The sequence below is a fragment of the Pagrus major genome, chromosome 4 (genome assembly GCF_040436345.1).
Source record: "Pagrus major chromosome 4, Pma_NU_1.0".
In the NCBI taxonomy this organism is placed as follows: domain Eukaryota; kingdom Metazoa; phylum Chordata; class Actinopteri; order Spariformes; family Sparidae; genus Pagrus; species Pagrus major.
The window spans coordinates 26,134,670-26,157,840 of record NC_133218.1 but is presented as its reverse complement, the minus strand read 5'-3'; the positions used below and the strand labels follow the sequence as shown (position 1 = coordinate 26,157,840).

At 41.6% G+C, this 23,171-nt stretch overlaps 1 protein-coding gene across 1 annotated transcript in view; it reads right to left on the bottom strand.

Moving 5' to 3' along the window:
• Positions 1-23,171, bottom strand: part of LOC140994284 (C-type lectin domain family 18 member A-like) — a 78,477-nt gene that overhangs the window by 3,290 nt on the left and 52,016 nt on the right. The window contains exons 13-14 of the mRNA XM_073463850.1: positions 4,889-4,939; positions 219-391 (exon numbers count right to left, since the gene is read on the bottom strand). Coding sequence (XP_073319951.1) covers positions 219-391; positions 4,889-4,939 — 224 coding nt within the window. The remainder of the gene's footprint in view (positions 1-218; positions 392-4,888; positions 4,940-23,171) is intronic.

The window sequence follows — 23,171 nt, the reverse complement described above, 5'->3', positions numbered from 1 at the left end:
CAGAAAAAAAAAAGGAAGTCAAATCTGTTGACTTCAGTAAACTACAAAGAGGATATTTGGTCTGTTACACTAAAAGGATGAGAAGCAACAGGTATAATTATGCTGAGTGATCCGAGCTTTAAAGCATTAGATCTTTCTTACAGGGAGTCAAATGGTTTAAATCTGCAGCATCTAATGCATCCCTTCTTTTGGTGACTTCGTCCATTCATATTACTCACACTTGGCTGCGGATGAACTAGTGGAGTGGGCTCTGGAGCTTTTGGAGTGGGTTCTGTCTCGGCTGCGTCTGTGGCCACTGGAGTAGGAGGAGGAACGGGAACGCTTGGCCAGACTGGGTCCCAGGGGAGGCAGGGGAGACAGGGATGCTGGCACACGCTGGTAGTCATACACCCTGGAAATTCAGAAGATTTTTAAAAGACTTAACTGTTTAACTCTTAATTTGAGCTGCCCACAGCCGAACAAGCTTTTTTTTGTCTGTAGCACAGAGTAACTTTATAAACAACTGAAAGCTGGAATCAAATATCAGAATTGTGACTGATAATTCAGTCTTTGGTAGAAAATTTCTTGCTGTATTTTATTCAGGTAGACAGCTTTTGACAGGTCAGAATGTTAAAATGATGCATCAAGAACTTTGTTTTGGTATCAGTATATACAGTACACTCAGGTACAAGCTGGACAAAAGAGGAGGATGAAAAAAACATGAAGAAAAAGCATCTGTTCAAACATCTCACAGATAAATATAGATATTTATATTCAATGTTCTTATGTCTTTTACTTTCCATCTCTGTTTCCCTCTCGCGCCGGCGTCCCCACCTCCCTGTGGACAGCTCCATGTCTCTATCTGTCACTGAATGTAATTGGTTCTGTCAGGGCCAATCAATAGCTCCCCGCCAGGCTAGTAGTGCTGGTGACAGGGGGTGTATCACAGTCAAACTCTATAGCGCTTACAGAAATGACACTGAGTGTTTGTGTGTGCAGGTTTCAGTAGAAATAGAGTTGTTTGTTGTGATTCAGGCCGAGAGTGATTTAACCTCACATCTGACCTCAACAGTCACTGATCCAATGAGCAGGTGAAATACAGCTATGAGATCAAAGCTAGCCAATCACCTACGAGCACAGCTGCGGGATACGTGGGAACTAGAGCAATCAGATCTATTAGTGATTATCCTAATGTTTCTACTTCATCACGGCACCATTTTGTGGGCTCAGAAAATGACCTTCTTAATAGCAAACAGACGGGAATGTGAGGCATTTTTCACCAAAGAATGACAAAAACAAGTGTGGACAATGAGGCCTGGTGTATATAATAATAATTCCTGCTATAATTAATCAATTAACCTCGCCCTGATCTGAGTAATTGGCAGGAAATGGATGGATTAACTAAGTTAATGCACATTTTTGCTAAAATCTATACCTGCCCTTTATGAGACGATGAGCTCCCTAGCTGCTGTAGCGCAATGTAGCGACGGTGTTTGCTTCAGGGCTGGTTGTGCTGACTGAAACTCCAAAAAACGACTGATCAGCCCTCTGTCACACCAGTCTCACTAACTTGCAGTTTAACATCTCCTGGCAGTGTGAGCCCATACACAAATAAATGTTATAACTAATGTCAACAGCAGGGAGGAGAAAAATATTCAAGACCTTTGCAAATTAGATTTAAGACCTTTAGACACCTTTCCAGGCCTTTTTTGAAGGAACTGTAATCTGTGCTTTTTAAAAAAAAATGTTTTTAAAGCTAAGGGCAACATCAGAGAAGCAGAGGGGGAACAGTGTGTAGAGCCAGAAAACTGTCATATCAAACGCAGTGATCGATTGTTAAGGCAGCTGAGCATCAACTATTGGAATTGCTTAAAATTAGCATCCATATGGACATACTTTGACGGTTGAAGATGCCCTAAAGGATTATGTTGCAGCCATTGCAGCCTGTGTCACGAACTAGTAGAACATTTCAAAACTTTTTGTACCTATTAGTCATTTACACAACAAAATATGTAAACCTAAAGGGCTGAGCTCTAAAGAGTATTCTCCTTTAAGACCTGCAGATAATAAAACCTTGTGGCAAGTGGTCAATTCAGAGTAATTTTAGGAGCATGATGATGCTTTGTGGCAATGGCGATCCATCTCAACTGGATTTAGTCACAATCTGGATATACCTGGATCGAGGACAGTCTGAGCACAGCCTAAATGGTTTCTGTATGCCAAAATCTGTGAAAAGCTCTTCTGCTGTATATCACAAGCCAAACAACCGGGAAGCAAGCTGTCAGCTGCAAGGACTTGGAGTCGGATGTTGATGTAGATTTACTGATTGAGCTGTTGTTAGCCAGTCAGTCAGACTTCAGCCAGGCTTCCTGAAAAGTTTTGTTTTCTATTGGTTTGTATTCTGTGAAGCCTCTCTACTTCATACAGAGATTTCCCACACACAGACACACACACATCACAATGTCACGTAAGGATGAAGTGTATAGGCCACCATAAGCGTGTGAGATTAGAGGCTTTGAGCATTGTCCATGTGTGGAGACACAGAGACCAAAGACTTATGGGAGTTTAAAGTCCTTTAGAGCAGTTTGCAGGGGCATATAGACAATGTGTTGTTACACCAGCTTTGAAGTGTCATCTGTGAGAATGGAGGCTCAGACAATGAATGACTGTAGACGAGTGAGGATTACAGAAAAGTGTGTGAGTGTGTGTGAGAGTGAGTGTTTGTCTCTATGGATTAGACCCCACACGGAAAGCAGCTTTGTCAGCTCGAGCTGTTATCTGTGTGCTGAAAGACACTTTTCCTTCGTGTTCGCACAAGAGGACGGCGGACAAAAACAGTCATTTCTCTCTTTCCCACATATTGATGCGCACAAACAAACACGGAAACAAAACACACACATACAGTCCCCCACGCATTCACACACCTCGAGGCAAACACATGTGCGTATGAATATAAATATGCACACACACGCTTTCATTCCCACACGCGCACACACAGCTGTCAGTCGTGCTAGCCAGCAGCATGGGGAATAATCATGCACTGTGTTAAAAACAAATTGAAAATCAGTGGTGAGTGTTCCCCCCTGAGCAAAGAGAGAAAAATGCCGAGCAAGGCAAACCACATGAAAAAAAACACAAAGAAAAGATGACAGATAATACTCAGAGCAACAGAGCATCGATGTGTGTGTGTGTGTGTGTGTGTACAATGTGACCGCCTTCTTTTATTCAGATGTGCTGAGTGGAGTGTTTATGAGCGAGGCCTGGGGGATGTAGGACGGTCCCTGCGCAATTTCAGTGGAGGTCCAATAACACAGAGCCAGTCTGAGCGGAGCTCAGTCGAACAGACTACATCACCTACCTCACTGCCGCACTCAACTGTACACTGAATAAGAGTGTGTTCAGTAACGTGAGGAGGTAAACACACACTGCAAGCTAACAGCTGAGCGAAGAGTTCATGATAAGTCTCAAACAAAACCCTCAATGTCAGTGTTTTTAAGAGGCATTATGTAAATCTAATGTGTGGTTGTTTCTTAACCGGATCTGGCAGCTGGTAGAAACCGCAAATTTAGTGAGAACAACGGCCTGTAACCAGTGACATGTTCACATCAGAGACAGACATGTTCGGCAGTGATTTAAGGTTTTTTTTTTTTTCTGTCACTGAGTATTTTTAAAGAAATAAAATGTGGTCCAGCAGGCTACTGTTTGTTTCTTTTACCCTAAACTTGTATTTGCTAACATTACAGGGAAACAGGCTCGTATGAGTTATGGTGGGGTGAGATGAACAGGGAAAGGAACATACCAGAATTGTACGATAAAAAGTTCAACGCAGACAATAAATATCGGGGCCTTAATAAGCTGCTTTCACAGTCGACCTCTCTTTCCTGGTTGTTTTTCTGATGAGGACGGGCTGAAAAAGTCACATACTGCACCTTTAAGGCATACACAAAAATTCTCTAATGTGTGTCTGACATGGTTTTGGAGGGAAAAAAACAGATAATTAGCACATGGCACCTGCTCCTTCTCCCTCATTAAAAAATGAGTTGATGAGTTTAATCGTTGGACACAAGATGTCCCCTACTTCACTGTGAAGTCCCTCCTACTGAGGAACAACTTAACATGTTTAACACTGAACAGTCACCATTATGCAGATTCTCTAATGATATTTTTTTTCCCCCTATTGTCTGCATTTTGCAAGTCAATGGACCAATATCCAAAAACTCCATTCAACATCCATTTTAGATTTGCGCTGTTAACTATTATGTTTGGGATTCTGGATGAAAATTGTCCCAAGATATAAAATGCAATTATTCTGTTACAATATTTGTATTTAACGTTTAAAAAACAAATTTGAATCAGAGTTGTTGTTGTTTTGTTTTTTTTATTATTGAGAAGCCAATTTCTTTTGGGAAAGATAATAGCTACAAATTTGCTGAAAATATGTTTCAACCATTTACTAAAGGGATCCAAGTAAATTGTATTTAATTCAATAAAAAAATTGTCTTCATGTGATGTTTACAGTAATTTTTCCTTTAAATAAGTGATTAAAAAAAATTAAGTTTAAGTTACAGTGCTCAAATGGGAGCTAACATCACACATCCACAATACATGTGTCTTCACAGTAAGTGTGCAACTCTATATGTAGAAAAACATATACCTAGGTGTGTGGGCACATCTGTGTGTCTGTGTGTGAGCGTGATGAGTGAGCGCTTGGCTGTTGAGCAGTAACAGGCACCATTATAGGCAAAGACAGGATGACTGACAGCTGTGTGGCAGACAGCGACGGGGAGCAGAGACTATCGGGGACAACAAAGATGAAGAATCCACTTTAGCCTCTTTCCCTTTAGCCTCGTGTGACACACAGACAAGCAATAAGGCGTGTGAGCTGCCAGGCGTAGCTTTCTGACAGTACCTGTCATAGTAGTCCTCGTGGTAGCTGTCATAGTCCAGGTCTAACTCAGATCTGCAGGACAGGTGGAGACAGAGACGGAGGACGTGGTTAGTAAAGTATTTGCCAAAACTACGTGTTGCGCTTTTACTGGCGCTATCGGATATTTCACTTAAACAGAAATCCCAGTTAGTGAGTCAGCGTGTAAATGTGAGTCTCAACACAGTTGCATGGTACAATCACTTCATCTGGAAAGAATGCAGCGTTCATGATCTCCAGCCAGCCAGAAAAAGACACTGGATTTGTTCTGCTGCAGCATCCAAGGTGGAAAATCCATAGAAATTGTCCCGTGTGCCAACTGTACCGCTCACTGAGCGCCTCCATGTGTGAGCTCAGTGAGGCACACATGTGTGTGTGCATACAGTATGAGAGAGGGAGAATCAGAGGCAGGTGAGCGATGTGACAGGAGTGAACTTATATGGGATGGTAGCTGCTGTGTACCTGCAGAACAGAGCAGAGGAAGTGGAGGAGAGAGGAGTGACACTAAGCCAGAACGAGATCACATTGTGGTGTGTCAGACCTCAGCATTCCTCGCTAATCCTCACACAGAGTCGCTAATAATCCCTTCATGTTGCTCACCCTCCCTCTGTCTCTCTTTGTCTCTCATGCTGATTCATCCACTCCATCCCAAGATAAGACCAAGACTTTGGGCATTGAGACCAAGACCACAGTGCATTTGGACCAAGGCAAGACCAAAATCAAGGCAGGACGAGACCAACTGAAGAACAAGAACCGACCAGTGCTAGTCCCACACCGCATGACACACATGCGCAAAAATGTGGAATATGCAAACCATAGGCAGTCTTCAGATTGATCTGAAAGGTTAATCATCTTTATTCAACACTATTTTCCATGTTTATCTATCCTCCAAACACAATACGATTTTTGTGCAAACATCAGGTTTTCTGAGTGACTCTTGTCTTCCAACACAAACCATCACTAAGTACAGAATGCATTACAAATTATTCACTACAGTAATATCTTCTGGTCTTGAAATAAAAATCAAGTTTCAACATATCCCCAGTTAGATTTACTGTACAATGCCAAAATGTATTCTGGCAACTGGGTTGAATTAAAGTAATTTTGCAGAATATTTCAACATATTTTTGGAAACTAACACACCCGCTGTCCTAGCCATCTGTTTATCTGCTGCTCAGGGAAACGGCGATTCTCCTGGTTGTACTCGTCCACCTTGTCTCAATGAATAGATGTGTTTTTTTTGTATGTTAGCTGAGGACTAAACCGAACACTTCCCCATCAGAATAACACACATGTACTCTGGCTGTGAGAAGCGAAAACCTCTCAACCTCTGTTCGTGCTTGCGTGCGGGTCTCTGGATCTGAAGTGTAGACTTATTTTGGAGTGGACCGTAATCACCTCTCCTCCAGCGTTACTCTTCTGTCTCGTACCAGCTGGTTTTCAGAGCTCCGGAGACAGGAAAGCACAAAATAAGTCATAACTCGTGGCTGGACACTTGCCAAAAATCGAAAGTGTGATTTCAATTCAAGTCTGCTGTTATCCTGTTAGAAGTGGAGGAGGTCTACATGATGTTTTAGCTCATTTTGTCGTTGAAAAATCTTGGACGCAAAAGCATGTAGGGCATTCCTAGTGAATCCTCCTTTTATATCCTGTACAGGTTGGGGACACACTGAGAGGCAGGAGGACGAGAGAAACAATAACTCCTCAGCTGAGCGGAGCTTTCTGTTCTCTAAGTGAATTCAGCACAAAGCGAGACAGAATATAACAGCTATTCACCGAATCCTCAGTGAGGAGGAACAAAGCTGCTGCTCTCCGTGTTTGCCGTTCACCGGTTCTGTGACAGAGTAAATATCATTTGTTAAATCACTTTTTTCACATCAACTTTTTGTAACCTTACCTTTTTTTATCATATCATTGCTGTTGGCTCATTTGTCATTATTTTACTTACATATTTCTATACTTTTTAATATTTTAAGTATATATTTTTTTCTTATCATTATATGAGTAATTTTTGCATTTCAGTCAAAAATATAATCACTTAAACTGTATCACTTAAAGGTGCAATATGTAAACACTGGCCATTAAATTGGCTGCTAACTGCCCACTAACTGTAGCTGTAACTGAAGCACAGGGCACCAGGGGGGTGTTGGTGTATATATCGCTAGTGTGGGAGCTTTGGACTGGGACGGGGCAGGGCTAGCTGGTTAGCATGCTAACTTCAGTAATATCTCTGCAACACATTACATATACATCATAAAGTCTAAACTGTTAATTCTTTACATTCTATTGATAATCTATTAATTTTTGTTCTTAAATATTGCACCTTTAATAATGATGAATAAATACATATTTCCTCTGTTATATACTAATTAATGCTTAATGTTAATTGATGCACTGTGCATCACTGTTGAAGATAAAGGATAATGAAATCATTATATGTATATGTTGATATGTAAACAGGTCATTTACATCAATTACTTGCCATTTAACCGCTGAATGTTGAATGATAAATATTTGTTTAGCCATTTTGTAACAATGGTCAGGTCACCACGCTACAATAATAATATGACATAAGTATGATTTAGTGACGATAAATCTGTGACAGGTAAGCACAGACCATTTAGAGTGTAATTACAAGTGAGCAGCCAAGTGCCTGGGTCACTGCCTGTGCGTTTTTTAGCTCTGTGTTTGTGTGTGTGAGTGTGAGTGAGAGTGAGAGCGAGAGAGAGAGAGAGACAGAGAGAGAGAGAGAGAGAGACAGAGAGGGAGGCAGATGGACAGCAGGGTCACTAAAGGCTAATTAATTTCTTTTCATAATTTCTCAAGTGCCAAGGCAATCCATTAGACATGGCCGGCTATAAATCATCTCAGTCTCAGCGTGCCTGTGCGTGTGTGTGTGAGAGAGAGTGTGTGTGTGTGCGTTCTGCTTTTTTTAAAGCTGCCTTTTGTGAACAAAGCATCCCAGAGATTTCCTCCAACATGCACACTCAACACCCACCGAAGGCAGAAAACCATCATTTTCACAGCGGCTGAATCTATAAAAAAAAAACCTCCAAGGTGTGTGTGTGTGTGTGTGTGCGTGAGATGAATTATTAGAGATGTAGTTCAATTGGCTTAGAGCCTTGACAGATGCTATTTAAATTTCACCGACAATGAATCAAAGTGACATTTTCTGTGAGAATCTTGTTTTGCTGATTGTGGTGACATTTTTGGTGATAAATAATCACTGCTGTAGTCTTTTGTCTCCCTTTTCACTCAATTCCCAACGTTGTCAAACGTTCTTTGTTTAGCTTTCAGACCGGACAGTTAAAATAAGATTGAAGTTAATACAATATATACAAATTTTAGTACAAATTAATGACTGAATGTCAGCTCTTGCCTGAAGGTAACCACATGTAATGTTTGCAACGTTAGTTACAGTGCATCGCTTTTGCCACTGAAAAAAGCAGAAGATAAGTTTAAGCCCAACATGAAAGAGTTACTGAGTAGACTGAAGCTAAAAATAGCAAAAGTCTGGTTCAAATGAAGAACACCTGCTTTAATCTTTCGCACCTTTTTATCTCTGAAGGTGAATGTTTTTTTCTTTGCAGTAGCTAATGACAAATTAATCCTTTTTTTTACTTGCACATGTACATACGTTATGTTCCCACAAATTCACGACTGCAGGAAATTAAGTGTGCACACACACTCAGATACATCAGTTATACTATAGTCACATAATCCATGAAGCTAAAATGTCCTGTAATTAATGACATAGAATAACAATTTGACATCATTCGTCATGCATAGTACAAAGATTTGTAAAGCATGCTTGTTGCAGGGAAAGAAAATGAGTTCCAGTTACTTAATTTCAACACCTATTATCCACTCTCCTTCAAAAAATGTGATGGTCATTGATTTACATTTACATTTATAATTAGGTAAAGTACAAACTGTTTCACGACTGCTTTAAGCTCCTTTGAGAATACAGATGGACAGAATGCAGTTTTAGTTAAAAATGGTAGAAGCAGATAAGGGAGGTTATTGAGAACGGTACTGAGTTAACAGAGGGGGGATTTTTATGTGGCTCTGCAGATTATTGACCGTGCTAACAGTAGACATCAATCCAAAATCAGTTCTGCAGCGTTCCTGAAGCAACAGTTTGAAGCAAGAGCATGAATTGCAGATCACATAAAATGCAGGTGTGAGTATTACATTCATCAGCAGTTGTGAATCAGTTCGAGCAGAATAGTGAAATGATTCCTTACAGCATGATCCATGAACTGTTTATGGACAAGAAGGAGATCTTGAATTTAATAGAATTGTGATTCTAACCTTTGTAACAACTAGTTAGAGTTAAAACCAAAAAAAAGGTGACAAAACTCGCTGTTCGCCTACCTGACCTAACAAATCCACCACAGGGACGGAGGGCTGAGAGAATTACATAGTCTAAACCAACCACCAGGAAACCAGGACTATTTTATGGGGCTTTTTGTTTGGAATAAGAAAAGCAGGATAAAATGGTATCGTCAGCATACAGATGCATTTGGAAATTGTGCACAAAAGAGACAAAATAATTTATACAAATGAAGCAGCACAAGCCTCAGAAACAAGAAGACTCACATTTAGAAACCCAGCTTATCTCCCTCACACGACTTATACCTTCACTTTTTTAGGCCTTTATTTGACATGACATGAGGGTTTAGACAGGAAATGGGAGAGAGAGAGGGGGGATAACATGCAGCAAAGGGCCGCAGGCCGCATTCGTATCCTGGGCTGCTGCGGTGAGGACACAGCCTCTGTACATCTGCAGCCAGCTGGCAATCTGCGGTGATTGTTTTGGCATCTGTTCCATTTCCTCTAAAACAGATCATCTTTGTCAATGCTGTTTGTGCTTGCGTTTTTAAATATCTTATTCCTCAGAGATGAGTAGACACACAACAGACATACAGACTGCCCTGTAGATCATCATGCAAGTCTATGGTCCTTTTAATTTCATTGTTGCAGAATTAAATATGTTTTTACAAAGATCAGGTTTATATGTGATTATGTGCCAGACAATATATGAATAAAGAGAGTACAGGCACTTTTTTTTTTCCACTTAAAATTTACATCATCACTCACTCAGAGCTGACAGAGTAGGTAAAGTAAGCAGTAAAGTGTTTCCTATTATAGCATTCCAGTGGGTGTTGTTGTGTAGGTAAGATCCCAGCATGCACCATGGTTATTTATTAATGGAAGTCTCATGTTTTTTGTGTGCTTACAATTTTAATATAACCCTTTTTTCCATGTCACTTGTTGTCACACCATCAGTCATACGAGCAAATGCAGGCAGACTGAGTGAAGTCTACAATTGATCACGTTCTTCTCAGTGTAAATATGGTCATGGTGTGCTACCAATAAAGCTGCTGTTCAAATTAAAATCTGCTCTCCAATGAGTTTTTCTGACAGATTATTGTCAAAATGTAGACACCCACTTGTGATTTACCCTGATTTGCAATATGAACAGAGCAACAAAACAGAACAGCTGCAGAAATAATGCGAGCAATAAAAACAGAGTGAGAATCAACATCAGACGATGCAGATTGGCTCCTTTTTCTTTGGCTGTTACATCCCTTAATTCCTGTCAGATTTTTTTCACACATATTAACAAACTTGTTCAGTCATGCTTTCTCCTGTTAAAAAATAATTCTCGGATGAGACATCTCCCCTCCTTTAGAGTGCTGAGAAATTAATCCATGCTTTTGTGTCTTCACGCTTAGATTACTGTAATTCTCCATGTGCTTCCCTCAGCCAAGGAGCGGCAGCTTCGCCTTCAGCTGCTTCAAAACACTGCAGCTCATCTTCGTACAAAGAGAAAGCACAGGGAGCACTTTACTCCAATGGCCTGTCTCTATTACCTACCAGTAGAGTTTAAAATGAAATATAAAACTGCAGTAATTACCTATTAAATAGTAGCCTACTACAGAGTGAAGTACATTTAGATTGTTTGATTGTTTTGAGTGTCCAAACAGCTTTCGTATGATATCATCAAACATGTCGTGTTTTTATTGCTTCACTTTTACATATTGATGTAATTCCTGTTTTGTTTATATTATTCCTGTTTAATCTAATTTGTTATAATCTTTTGCATCTTTTGTGTGATAGCAAAGTTTAAAGCTTCCTCGTCTTAATTCAATAAACATAGAAAGATAAGACAAGAAGATAAGAAGAAGAAGATAAGAAGAAAAAGATAAGAAGATGGTGTGCACACTTTTGTCTTGTGTGCCCAGGGCAACACCGATAAATAGGCAGCATGGGGATACATGAGAGATGCTAATGGGTTGGAGGGCAGAAAAATGTGAGGAGGATCTGACTGAATAACAGACCAAGACACTTGCTGGTTACTAACCTTTCCATGTTCCCTCTGAGTTTCACTGCCCCTTAAAGGCCCCGCAGGGACTCCCTGAGCTCCATATCTCTTGTGATGGAAACGAAAAGGTCAAAAGAGGTTGTTACCATGCATAAGTCAAAGTTGAGTGCAATGAGACATGATAAGAAATTCAGCTGATGAAACCTTATGACAGACTGCCAGACTGAAGAGTAGAAAATGACCCAGATGAGGCCAGCTCACTACAAAACCAGCCGTGAAATCTTTTTGCAATTACATGACAAAAGGTGAGCAGAGTGCAGAGAGCAGCTGTGTGTTTTTATATACAGTAAAACTGAAACACACACTTGCCGGCCAATCAGAAGAGACAATAAAAAACTAGCACAACTGTGGTTTCAGCAAATGTCCAAAAACTATATTACATTCACCTGACAGTCCTCAAGGGTCCGTTGCGGACAAACAAGGAAATCTGACTTTGTGTAGAGCCACTAAGTAGGCAGATGGAGGAGGCTGGTGTGGACTAAAGGCTCAACAAAACGTCAGACTTTAAAAGGGTTGACTACTCGTCATTTCCTGCTTTCTATTAACAATCAACTTTGGCTTCTTTTGAAGCTTGTATATAATTCTTTTTATAATATAATTTTTATTTATATATTTTTTTATTTACTTACTTATTTTATCCCAAATGTTCCCAACAATCTGTCAAACCAGAGCAGTTAATTCAAGGTAACAGTGTTTTTCATGTTGGTCGCCTGTTTTAATTTATTAAATTGTAATCTGTAATGGTTTTGGAAGTCACTGACAAACAGTATGATGCCATCCTGTTGATAGTGGCATCAGAAAACACTTGTATGTATTGTTCTAGAGAGCATGGCAAAAAAAAAAAGAAAAAAAAAAGTTGTTCAATCAGAAACAGATATTTTCCATGGCCTTGGGTAGTAAAGAAAATGAAAAGCATCTTCACAAAAACCTGAATACAAAGGATGCGTTTACTAGTGGCCTTCTATCCAGAGTCACAGTGAAATATGACAAAAACAACAGTATAATCAAAGGAGAACACATTGAAACACAACCCACACCTACACAGAGACACTAACAACAGCATGCAGTCAGGAAGAAATGAGATTACTGCGTGTAAAAACGGTGCAGTGGGATTTTTCTTCCAGCCAAGCCAAAAAATGAGAAGACTACATTTGTGTTCGTGGATCGACAATTAGGGGAGAGACAGAGAGAGAAGGAGAAGAAAGAGAGACCACGGGATGTTAGGGGTGAGTATGATCAAGATGAGAGCAGAGAGGCTTTGATGGGGGAGGAGGGGAAGATGAAGGGAGTGCTGGCAGCTCGTTCTCCCTCTCAGACGCTCTCTAAGGACAGACTCTGAGCTAATCTACTCCCTCTTTCCCTTTCATTTAATCACTGTCACTGTTACTCTCTCCATTTTACTCACATTCACTATTTCTTCCTCCGAGTCTTTCTTGTGTTTTTTTTTGTATAATGCACATGAGTGATGCTTCAGATACATTCAATACACGCTTGCACAGACACAGATAATCACAACAATCAAACCTTGTACTATTTCAAATGAATTCATATTATTTATATGTTATTTGTTTGCCAGAAAATTATTTTATCTTAGCTACATACATCAGCTCTGTGGTTGGGGTTGTACCAGCCTGTTTTCAGCTCAACGCATCAAATAACTTGGCCTTAGTGGCCCTACACCTTAAACTATGACGCTGTATGTAAACCCTCTAGCATCATTTCTGGAGGCGCCCCTCTAGCATAGTGGTATATAGAGCGAGAATAAGTATAAGGAGGTGGTTGGGGAGATTGGATTGGTCACTCTGTCACCAAATCAGGTTTTCACTGGACGATTATTGTGGCCAAAAGAATTTACGATAACGATATTATAGTGATATATATATAGATAGATACTTTGAACAAAAAAAAGGTGAAAAAATTCATCTTCATCTCATTCATCTCATTGTCACGCTGGCTAGCTCACCGTTAACTGCAGCTTTTACTTAATTTTCCATTGGTTGCAACTAATGTAGGCACATTACCACCATGTACTAAAACAAATCAAGAACAGAAAGAAACTAACTCTATAATTAACATGACTTCATTTTTTTTTTCAATATCACGATTATTGTCAATAACAGTTATCAGCGACACCCCAAAGTCACACATCTGATTTTTACGCAGGATACCTGGGGTTGAGTCATGTGTGTTAAAAGTTAAAGTTGACTAAAGTTACATTTGTTTTGCGTAACTTCAACACACTGCCAGGAGTCTTTAATTGGTTATAATTGCCATGCATCCTGCAAGATCCTTATGACAGGAGGCGACAGTGATGATAATGTGTTTTGTCGACAGAGACCACCAGAATCAACAAATAATTGTTCTTTGTAGCCACATTAACTCACATTTCTAGCATAGTTACTTTAACTCAAACATGATCTTTATCTAAATCTGACCGAGTAGCTTTTGGTGCCTAAACCTAACCAAACTACAATCGTTTCCACGACGTTAACAGTCTGAAACTCATAACATGTGAAATCTCAACAAGCTTTATTTTGAAATTTTGAAATTTTGATTACTTGACCACTGCCAAGCTGTCACTAGAGGTAAGTAGAGCGTCATAGTTTGAAGCTCAGGGCCACTGACCAAAGCTGCTGTATTTTACAAGTTGTAAGTGAGAACATGTTTAATTTTACGTTTGAGACGCACAAAAAGACAATAAACATATACTGTCAATCACATGTGTCAACTGTAAAAGACTTTTCTATTCTGTGGTATTTTTAATATCTCTGGTTCCACAGAAGGCAATAATGCAACTCAATGACTAAGACTACTTTTTGGCAATATTGGAATCACTGGGTTAATGAAGGTTCTTGATTTCCCCATCTGACATTATCTGACATTCCCAGCTGGTTATTTTATCTGTAAAAGATTCCTCTAATCCATGTTCATGATTTATATCGATATCGTTGTATAAAAAGACCTACATCTTTATAGAAGATTTAATCCATGTTGCCAACGCCTCGCCACAGAGACACAGTCAGCTTTAACATTTCCTCCTGAGGGAGAATTCACATTTGACAAAGAGCATCTTCATTATTTCCAGAGAACCTACTTAAACATGCAGTGATCACACACTCGGCTGCTTTAATCAATGACGTGTGCAGGATAGTGACCGATCAATAACACATCACCATGTAATCTGCTCCTTGACATCCATTACTGCTTGGCCCGTTGGTCTGCATCATTGCATTGGATGTACTGTATGTACTGCAGGATGGTGATATACAGCTACAGGCCCAGAACATGAGTGGTACTAGAGCAATCGTAACTCAAGGGGCTCATAAATTTCTATCCTACATGCATCAAGGTTAAATTATGGCCTGAGAGCAATTTACTCAGCCTGAGAAATAGAAGTTCATAGATAAGGGTTATGTATGAGATTGCACTCGTCCTTCCTCACTTTAGTTTAAGTAGCTCTGACTGGTTGACAGCCTTTTAGGTTTGATTTCAGCCACACCGTCAGAAAAAGGAGCAGAAGAGCAGCGCATTGATAGAGAGGAGCTGCGGAGTGCTGCTGCATCAATAAGGCATTGAACAGGAGCCAGGACTGGAGCAGGACCATGGCAGGCAGAACACAACAGACAACGGGCAGGGAACAGGAAATTCAATAAAGAGTGTCCCTTAGGACCATCTTTGGCCCTCTGGACCATTTGTCCATCAGAATGCATCCTTCTGTTCCCTCATATAGGTGTAAAGTAACACTCAAATAGCAGTAGGAGACAGTGCCACCTCGCCAAAGCTTTCAAACAAGAGTGGATAAAGTGGAGAGGACAGCGAAGGGGGATGAGTGGAGCGTTTGTTAAAGAGGCAAGGAGGACGGGGACAGAGAGAGGAATGAGTCAGATTGCCCTACAGCTGTCAGGGTGTGGACATTCCTGACTGACTGGGATCAGCCCTGGCAGGGACGAGGCGTGGTGCAGCGTCGTATGGTTACTGTTTGACCAGCCGAGCAGCCAGAGAATGTCACAGTTGGAAACAGTTGGTGTTTTTAGCATCATTACCAGCAAACAATGATGGAGGGCTGACAGATTCATTGTCACTTGATGCGTGAAGAATGTCTGTTTGACACAACTAAGTCATAAGAGACAGCGTTTTAAATGTTTTCCCACAAGGGACAGAAGTCATTACAGTCTGTAACTATTAAACCTGTCCTCAGGGCTTTAGTCACACACCAACTGAAGAGTTTAAAGACTCAACAGAAGCTCCTCAACTTGGGGTGGGTACTGATCTCAGTACCTGTAAGGGTACCAACTGAATTATATTGGAACTACTGAGTACCAATTCACAACAAATCAAACAGCGTCAAATTTCAGTGCCTCATATTAGAGTATAGAAAGGAAGAGAAAGAGCAAGACGTCATCCCTGCAATGAATCAACGTGAGTCAGGGCAGGCCACAGACATGAGTCTTGCAATCGCAGCACAAGCTTGTTTGAGGGGAAGACGGGGGTTGTCACCGGTCGCAAGACATCACCCCAGCCTGCTCAAAGGCGGGCCGGGCATCCTTTGGCCCTACTCTGGAGAGAGTCCATCCCGGGAACGGTTCGACTCAACTTGGCGCGTTGAAACTGGTTACAGTAACACAAATCAGCAGTTTGACTCGACTTGGTCAAAAATGCCAGTGGAAAAGCTCCATCAGTATTGTGTAGAGGACAAAAAGCACAGGACAGGAGAGGAGCTCACTGTAAATGGGGCTGGACTGTCTAAACAACAGATTAACATAATCTGCCTTTCAAATCAGACGGTGTTACAGGTGTTTACTGTGATTAAAAGCCCAAAGAGTGTTTAAATAAATTGCTCATTTAGCACTCTCACAGGGCAGGATGTGAATATTTGAATAATACTGTAATGTTCTGTTGCCACAGTAAAAATACTTGAAATAATCCAGTCTGATCAGGTGCTGGGTTTTGGCTGGCCTCTGTTTGACACAGAAATACAAAGCAAGGCTAAAAATACATTTAAAAAAAAAGATCACATAGACAAAAACTTCAACCTCTGCATTTCAATCACTGAAAGACATACAGTATAATCAGTCTGTGTGTCTGTTTACGCTGCTCTGGTGTCTGCGTGCGTGTGCACGCTCAGCATGTGGGTGTAGGTATGTCTGCACAACATAAATATGTGCATATGTAGATAGCTGTGGGTTTAGCTCGATGTGTATGTGCTGTAGAAGCAGCGTCGACAATGTGGCCTAATCCTGCTGGAGGCAGAGTGTTTGGAGTGGGATAAGTCCAATTCTTCTGCGTGACTTGGAACCATCTGCATAAAACTCAACACATAACAAAATTAACCAACGATGCTACTTCTATTTTTTTTTAACAGCTTTGTAAAGGTCTTTTCAATTAAAGCTTGTTGTTGGTGTCTTGGTTTGGGTTTTTGGTTTAGTTACTTCATGTTTTATATTGTGGTTATATCCTCCTGCGTCTGGTGACTTTCCACTTCCTGCTCACCTGTGTTCCCAGTGTTTTCTCTCCTCTGTTCCTGTGCCCTTCCCCGTTCTGACATTCCCCCACACCTGTCTCACATCAGCCTCGTTGGCACGCCCAGGGGTTTTTCCCAGCTTGTCAACGCCTTCCCTACTCATTCCCCTCACCTGTGTTGCTCTGCCTCTTCTTAGTTTAGTTTGTATTTCAGTGTTTAGAGTCTTTCACTCTCTTTTTGTCAGTTCATCACGTCAGTGCATTCTCAGTTTTGTTTGCGGTGTCACTAGGTTTGTTTACATGCACACTAATTTGCCACTATTACTCCGAATACGACAATATTCAGAATTTGTTACAGGTCATGTAAACAGCGTATTCCGTTATTCCAATATTCCTAATTAATCTTTACTGCGAATGTACCAATTAAGACGTGCGATGCTGGTATTCTTCTTGTTTTAGGAGCATTCTCTGGCATATTTGGAATATGTGCCTCAGTTGGGGTTTTCACTGCAGTTTCTACACGCGCGCTCTTGCCTGTTTACGGCATGCGGTCAGCTGCATAGTTTGTAAGAGTCCGAGTCTGTTCTTCTTGACAACGAGGGTATACATGACTGCTGTTTGAAAAGGAAGTGAATTTAGGACGTGCGTCATGTATGTCGGCTGCATGTAAATGGGAATATTAGTGGAATATTCATATTTTATTTGCCATGTAAACAGGTCCTTACAATATTGTCTTTTTCGGAATAAGGGCAAAAACTGGAATATTGTGTGCATGTAAACCTAGCCACTATGTGTTGCGGGTTGTGTTTTGCAATTCAATTGAATTGAATTGAAGCTTCATCACGGTTTGTACTTAATTTAGTTTTTGTATTTCTCTTTTGGTTTCTGTAGATTCACCCCTTCCTGTTTTTGTCAGTTTTGTTGCCTGCTTTTTTAATTCTTGGACTTCAGCTTACTTTATTAAAGTTCGCTTTTGTTTCTTTACCTGCCATTGGGTCCTCACCTTTCATCGAAAGTTTGCCACTCTGAAACCCATGATTGTCTCCACAAGCTTGGGAACACTTAAAACCGTTGTCACTGAACACTGTTTGTTTGCAAAAGATTCCATTCTTATTTTCGTGTCCCAACTTTTTTGCAATCGAGGTTGAAGTTGCAAACGCAGCCTGCTTAACATGTCATCTGCCTGTTAGTGATGCAGTGCGTGTTCGTCTTTGTATATGTGTGGCTTCTCTCCAGGAGGGCCGACTGCTTAAGCTTGGTGCCATTCATCAAAAGCTCAGGGTCTCGCTGGGAGCAGTAATTGGAAATTTTAGAGTTCAGGCTATTTAGTGCTAATTAGCAGCATTACGCAGCGGTAAGGTGACAAGTGACATCCAGGGCACTCACAGGGACCCCTCCCCTCCACCCATTACCCGTAAAGAGCATGAGGAGCACAGCTATCGAGACACTTCCTCTAACAGGGGCGACTATCCCCGTCAAAACCGACTTAGAGCGCAAAGTTAAAAGGTTACCCGGGGCTGCCTCAAAGTAATTAATCCTTCCAGCCTTTTCAACTCTGTCAAGCCCCTGCATCGTTTTCATGTCCTGAACTATGCTGTTGTCCTGAAATTATTGAAGAATTAAAAGCTAAAAGTCACTTCAGCTCAACTGCATGAAGGGCAAAGCAGCATGGGTACACCGAGCTAAAATTAACTTCTTTGCTCACGACCAAAAGAAAAGTAAAAAAGACAAGACACTGTCATAAAGATAGCAAGGCTCTGAGTGTGTGTGTCGCTGTGTCTAGTTAGACTATGTCATCCAGCCACGGAGCAAACAAATCCAGTTCTCTCCACGGACAGCGAGTGAGGATCTGAACATTTAGGGGATATCTGGGGCAAATAATAAGCTGCCATTCAGAAAGGCCCTCACGAGAGCTGTCTGTGGTTTTAACTGTGATCGACAGGACTGACATTTACAGAGTCAACCTCAGACTGCAGTGTGCCATCCTCACTGGACAAAACTTTAACCTCAGCTAACATTAGCTATGCTAAGTCAACAACCTCCCTGTATCTGCCTCGCTGTTGTTAGCATAGAGATTGAAAGAGGCAGAGAAATTAAAAGTGAGGAGATGTCAAGTGTACGGCTTGAAGACATTGTGTTTGTGCAGCTCAGACAAAAACTAAATGGGCTGCTGCTGCGGCTGCAGAAAAGCAGCCATTAGCAGAGATTTAAGGAGATCCAAGAGTTAAGCAGCTGAAGAAAATGCTACGGGGTGGTAGGTGGTCAGTTTACTTCTTACTTCTTTACTTCTTCGTCTTTGAGTAAGTCAACGAAAGGAACTCCAATCACTCGTACATACGTAATGTAAAAAAAAAAAACAGAGGTGTGGGGCAGGGTTGTGCAAGAATGCGCTCATATTTTTGATAAATGCTGAACTACACGTAACCCTGCTCGTGCTTGTGAGCATCGTTAACTCCCGCACAAAGTTAATGAGGCTCATCAATACGACTAGGCATTATAAAAATGAAGAGAGGAACTGTTCATATCGAGTAATCAATGCCCAGAAGCTTAAGTTCTTTACAAATAAAGTGGTGGGCGACATAGTAAAGCCTAATGAAGTCTCATTAAGACACGACAGTCTCAACCCAAGGCATCATGAGACTGTGGGTGGACTGCTAACAATAGTGCTAACAACACCTATAACTGTTTTCAACATAGAAAATGGATAAGTAATCACAGAAGAGAGTTCAAGGCTGGATTCCAATGCTACTAAAAAGGATATGATCGGACCAGAGGTCTCATTAGCATTAATGGTATGAGCAAAAATGTGGCTAGCCTGAGTTTTAAACATGCAGCTTTCCAGAGATGCTTACTATGTAGTGTATAAAATATTTGTATATGAGTAAAGCATTAATATAACTTTTTTAGTGCTAAAAGCGATACATTGATGTAACCTCTTACTTTTATAACAGGGGCTGGGGACAAATGAGTAAGAGGTTCTTACTCATGCACAGACGATGAAGAATAGCTTGGAGCAGGTTGTTTAAAAGGTAGAAGAAGAAGAAGAAGAATGAACTAGTTTGTTCTAATTTCTGTGAACTGAACTTTGAGTTCTCGTGAACATGCACAACACTGTTGTGGGGGCGGTGAGAAGGTGTTGAACTTGAAGGGCATTCATCAGTAGGTATCACAGGTGAGACCGAGAGAATAAATGGAGCGTAAAGCTGCAGGGAGGTGACTCAGAGGTCTATGTGTGTGCATGTGTGTGTCCCTCATGGAGACCAAGGGTCAAAAAACGGCCTGGCTTGTTTTTGCTGAATGAAATATTCAGCATAAAATAGTGCTAGTGCACTGGGTAGCATGGCGGAGGAAGATCGAGTCACAACAGGGCGTCCACTTAACGATCTGTCTTTAAATCAGCATCCCAGCATGCATACATGTATGTGTCCTCGGTTATTTCACTGTAAACCCGAGGCCACTGAGGTCACTGATATATTGTAATACCATTTACACCCACACACTCACACTTATTTATATACTCTCACGCTCATCTTCACTCCCCCTATTCACCCTGCTAACCCCCATTACCCCTCTGTGCTGACAGAGAGCTTTTCCAGTCCAGACCACAGAAAAGGCTCCTGCTGCCTCCCGAACGCTGACATGCTCAAAGACACCCCTCCCTTCCTCTCTGTTTTTTTTTTTTTCACTGCAGTCTCTCATTGCCTGTATTCCCCCTCTTGCCCCAATCTCTGTGTCACTCTGCGGCGCTCTCTGTCATCAAAATGAACTTTGTTAGTTTTCTGTTTGTCCCGGTCTCTGGTGGTGCTCTGTAAAGTTGCTGTCAGCTTCAATCTGGTGACCCGAGCAGCGATGAAAAGTGAGAAAAAGCACCGCAAAGAAACATAAATGGGAACACTGGTCACTAGGCAGTAATAACACAACGATGGAGTCTACAAAATACCAGCAGCCAGATGATTTTTCACTGGTTAATAAGTTTATGAGTGCACATTCATCATGCTTAGGAAGCTGTGGCATGTGTGTGAAGCGCTCCTACACTTCTTGGGCTGGACTGTAAGTGTTTCCAGAGACACTGTGTGGTGAAAGTCACTTTTGAACAATTGTTTATCTGGGTTTATTTTTTACTGGGCCCGGAGAGGCAGCTTGCTCCCCTAAGCTGACTGACGGTCTAAATGCGAGCCGGTATTGATCGTCCTTCCTCGGGCCTTTCACACAGCCTTGCTGAGGACACATTAAATGTGTTATAAGTTATTAAGAGCTCCAGGCCTCAAATCTCACCTGTCTAACTTAAAATGTATTGACATATTGTGCTGACAAACTTTTTTATTTTTTGACGTAGCCTGTGGGTGTGTACTGACGCCTTCAAAGTGTGCGTGTGAGCGTATTTGTTAATGTGTCTATGCACAGTGTAGCCTCTCTGTACTGTGCCGAACACTGGGGAGCATGTGTCAGTGTATGGGTGTGTTGGGTACACGGAGAGACATTGAATCTGTGTGTGTGTGTGTGTGTGTGTGTGTGTGTGTGTGTATCATGTGTATGTGTGTGTGTGTGTGTGTGTGTGTACAGGGAGCAGGCTCGTCCTCTTGCTGCCCCGGGGGCTCAGAGCCCATTTCCTGTTGTGCAGTGTGATAAGTTTCCCTGTCAGATCCTCCCAGCACCACTATATTTCTGATAAGCTCCACTGCTAGTTTTCCCGACCTCTGGCACAGAGATCAATTTGAGATTGATTCAGAATGCCCTGCTGGGCCGAGCTGGAAGATCAATTTGAGATGGATTGTTCACGCCAGGGGGCCAATGACACGCAGTGCAGTGCTCACTTGCTTTTCCCTCCTTCGCTTTCTTCACCCCTCACTCTCTCTGACTGTTGTTCTTTCTCTCCCTCTTTCCCCTCCTATCTTCTCCTCTCCCTTTCAATTGTTTCACACTCGTCCTCTGTGCTGTTTTTTACACCCTTCGCGACTTTCACCCTTTTGCATCAATCCTTTTTCCGTGCCTCCGTTTCTCCCGCTCCCACCTGCTTCTCTTACTTTTCTCCTCCCAGCGTCGAGGGATAGAGATGACTTCATTAGCAGAGGGACCGACCTCTGCAGAGTGATAAGCCTTCAGGACAGGCCAGATAACTCATCTGGTTTGGTAATGCACACAGAATATACGGATACACACACACACACAAACACACACACAGTGAAATGGGTAGATAACTATATATTTCTTCTTAGTTATGAGATCCTGGTCATTCTTGCTATCATGCCCTCAGCTATTGGTGTCACCACCACCGCTGCCTCATGACCTTTCTCCACAGAACATCATGTCTACAGAAACCATATCACTCTCTCCCTCCTTTGCCACTACCCCCTCTCTCTCTATCCACCTGTCTCCTATCTTCACTTATTCTCTGTTGTCTCAAAGGGCTCGGGCAGTAGCCCTTAAACCAGCGGATGCACTCTCCTCCCTCGTCTGCACACAGTGACCTTTTCCCCAGCATTACATCCACCTCTGACTGCACTGACCTTTACCTACAGTAGCCCCCATCATCTCTCTCAGGAACGGACTGCAGACAGCACATCGTCTGTGCATCCAAGCACAGAGAATGCCGACAGAGGACAGAAGGGGAAAAGCTGGCCGCAGACATGAAAACGGCACTTACACTGTAAAATTGATGCTGAAGTGGAAGGGGAATGTACAGTCGGCATTGATGAATAGTTAGCAGGCTGAAAAACTGACACCTCGGCCAGACACTTTCTTGCCCGTCTCACTTAGGGAAGGTGTATGAGGATGCTGGGTTCAAACTAACGAGTGCATACGAACACGATTAAAGACAAGGTGAGGTGAAAAGTCTGCCGTTATGGAGAGCGGTGAGATGTGATGAATTGTACAAATGGAGGTGAGGGCAAACACTAACAGACAGTCTCTCCTCAAAGGAACACAAGAAGAGACAGAAAAGGTTGGGGGAAGTATAAAGAAGAGAGCTTAAGAAAGCAGTTTAAATCACATACGCACATCTGGTCAGTCGCTACTTGAAGTGGACGTGCTGATCGGATCGTCTCTTTCAGAAGCACTTGAGGCAGACGCCCCAATTCTGTGTGTATTCAGGTGCTGTTCGATGATCCAACAGTACTTTGTTAAAAGCATTTTCACTCTGTTTAAAGCTGTTTTAACTCCCCGGGCTTCCTCAGCTTCCTTGTGTAAGCGCATTTTGCTTTGAATCACTACAGTTCTGGTAGTTTATGCAAACGAACAATGCTAAACTTCTATCCATTTTGCCTTACTTTTACTGGCAAAAATCCTCTGAATGACATAAAATGCATCATCTGGCTGATTGTAGGGCTGTTGTATCAACTACAGACCGCAAGCATCCATGGACATAAAGATTTTTTTTTGTCACATAGCACTAATTTAAAGAATAATCATCTTTCTACT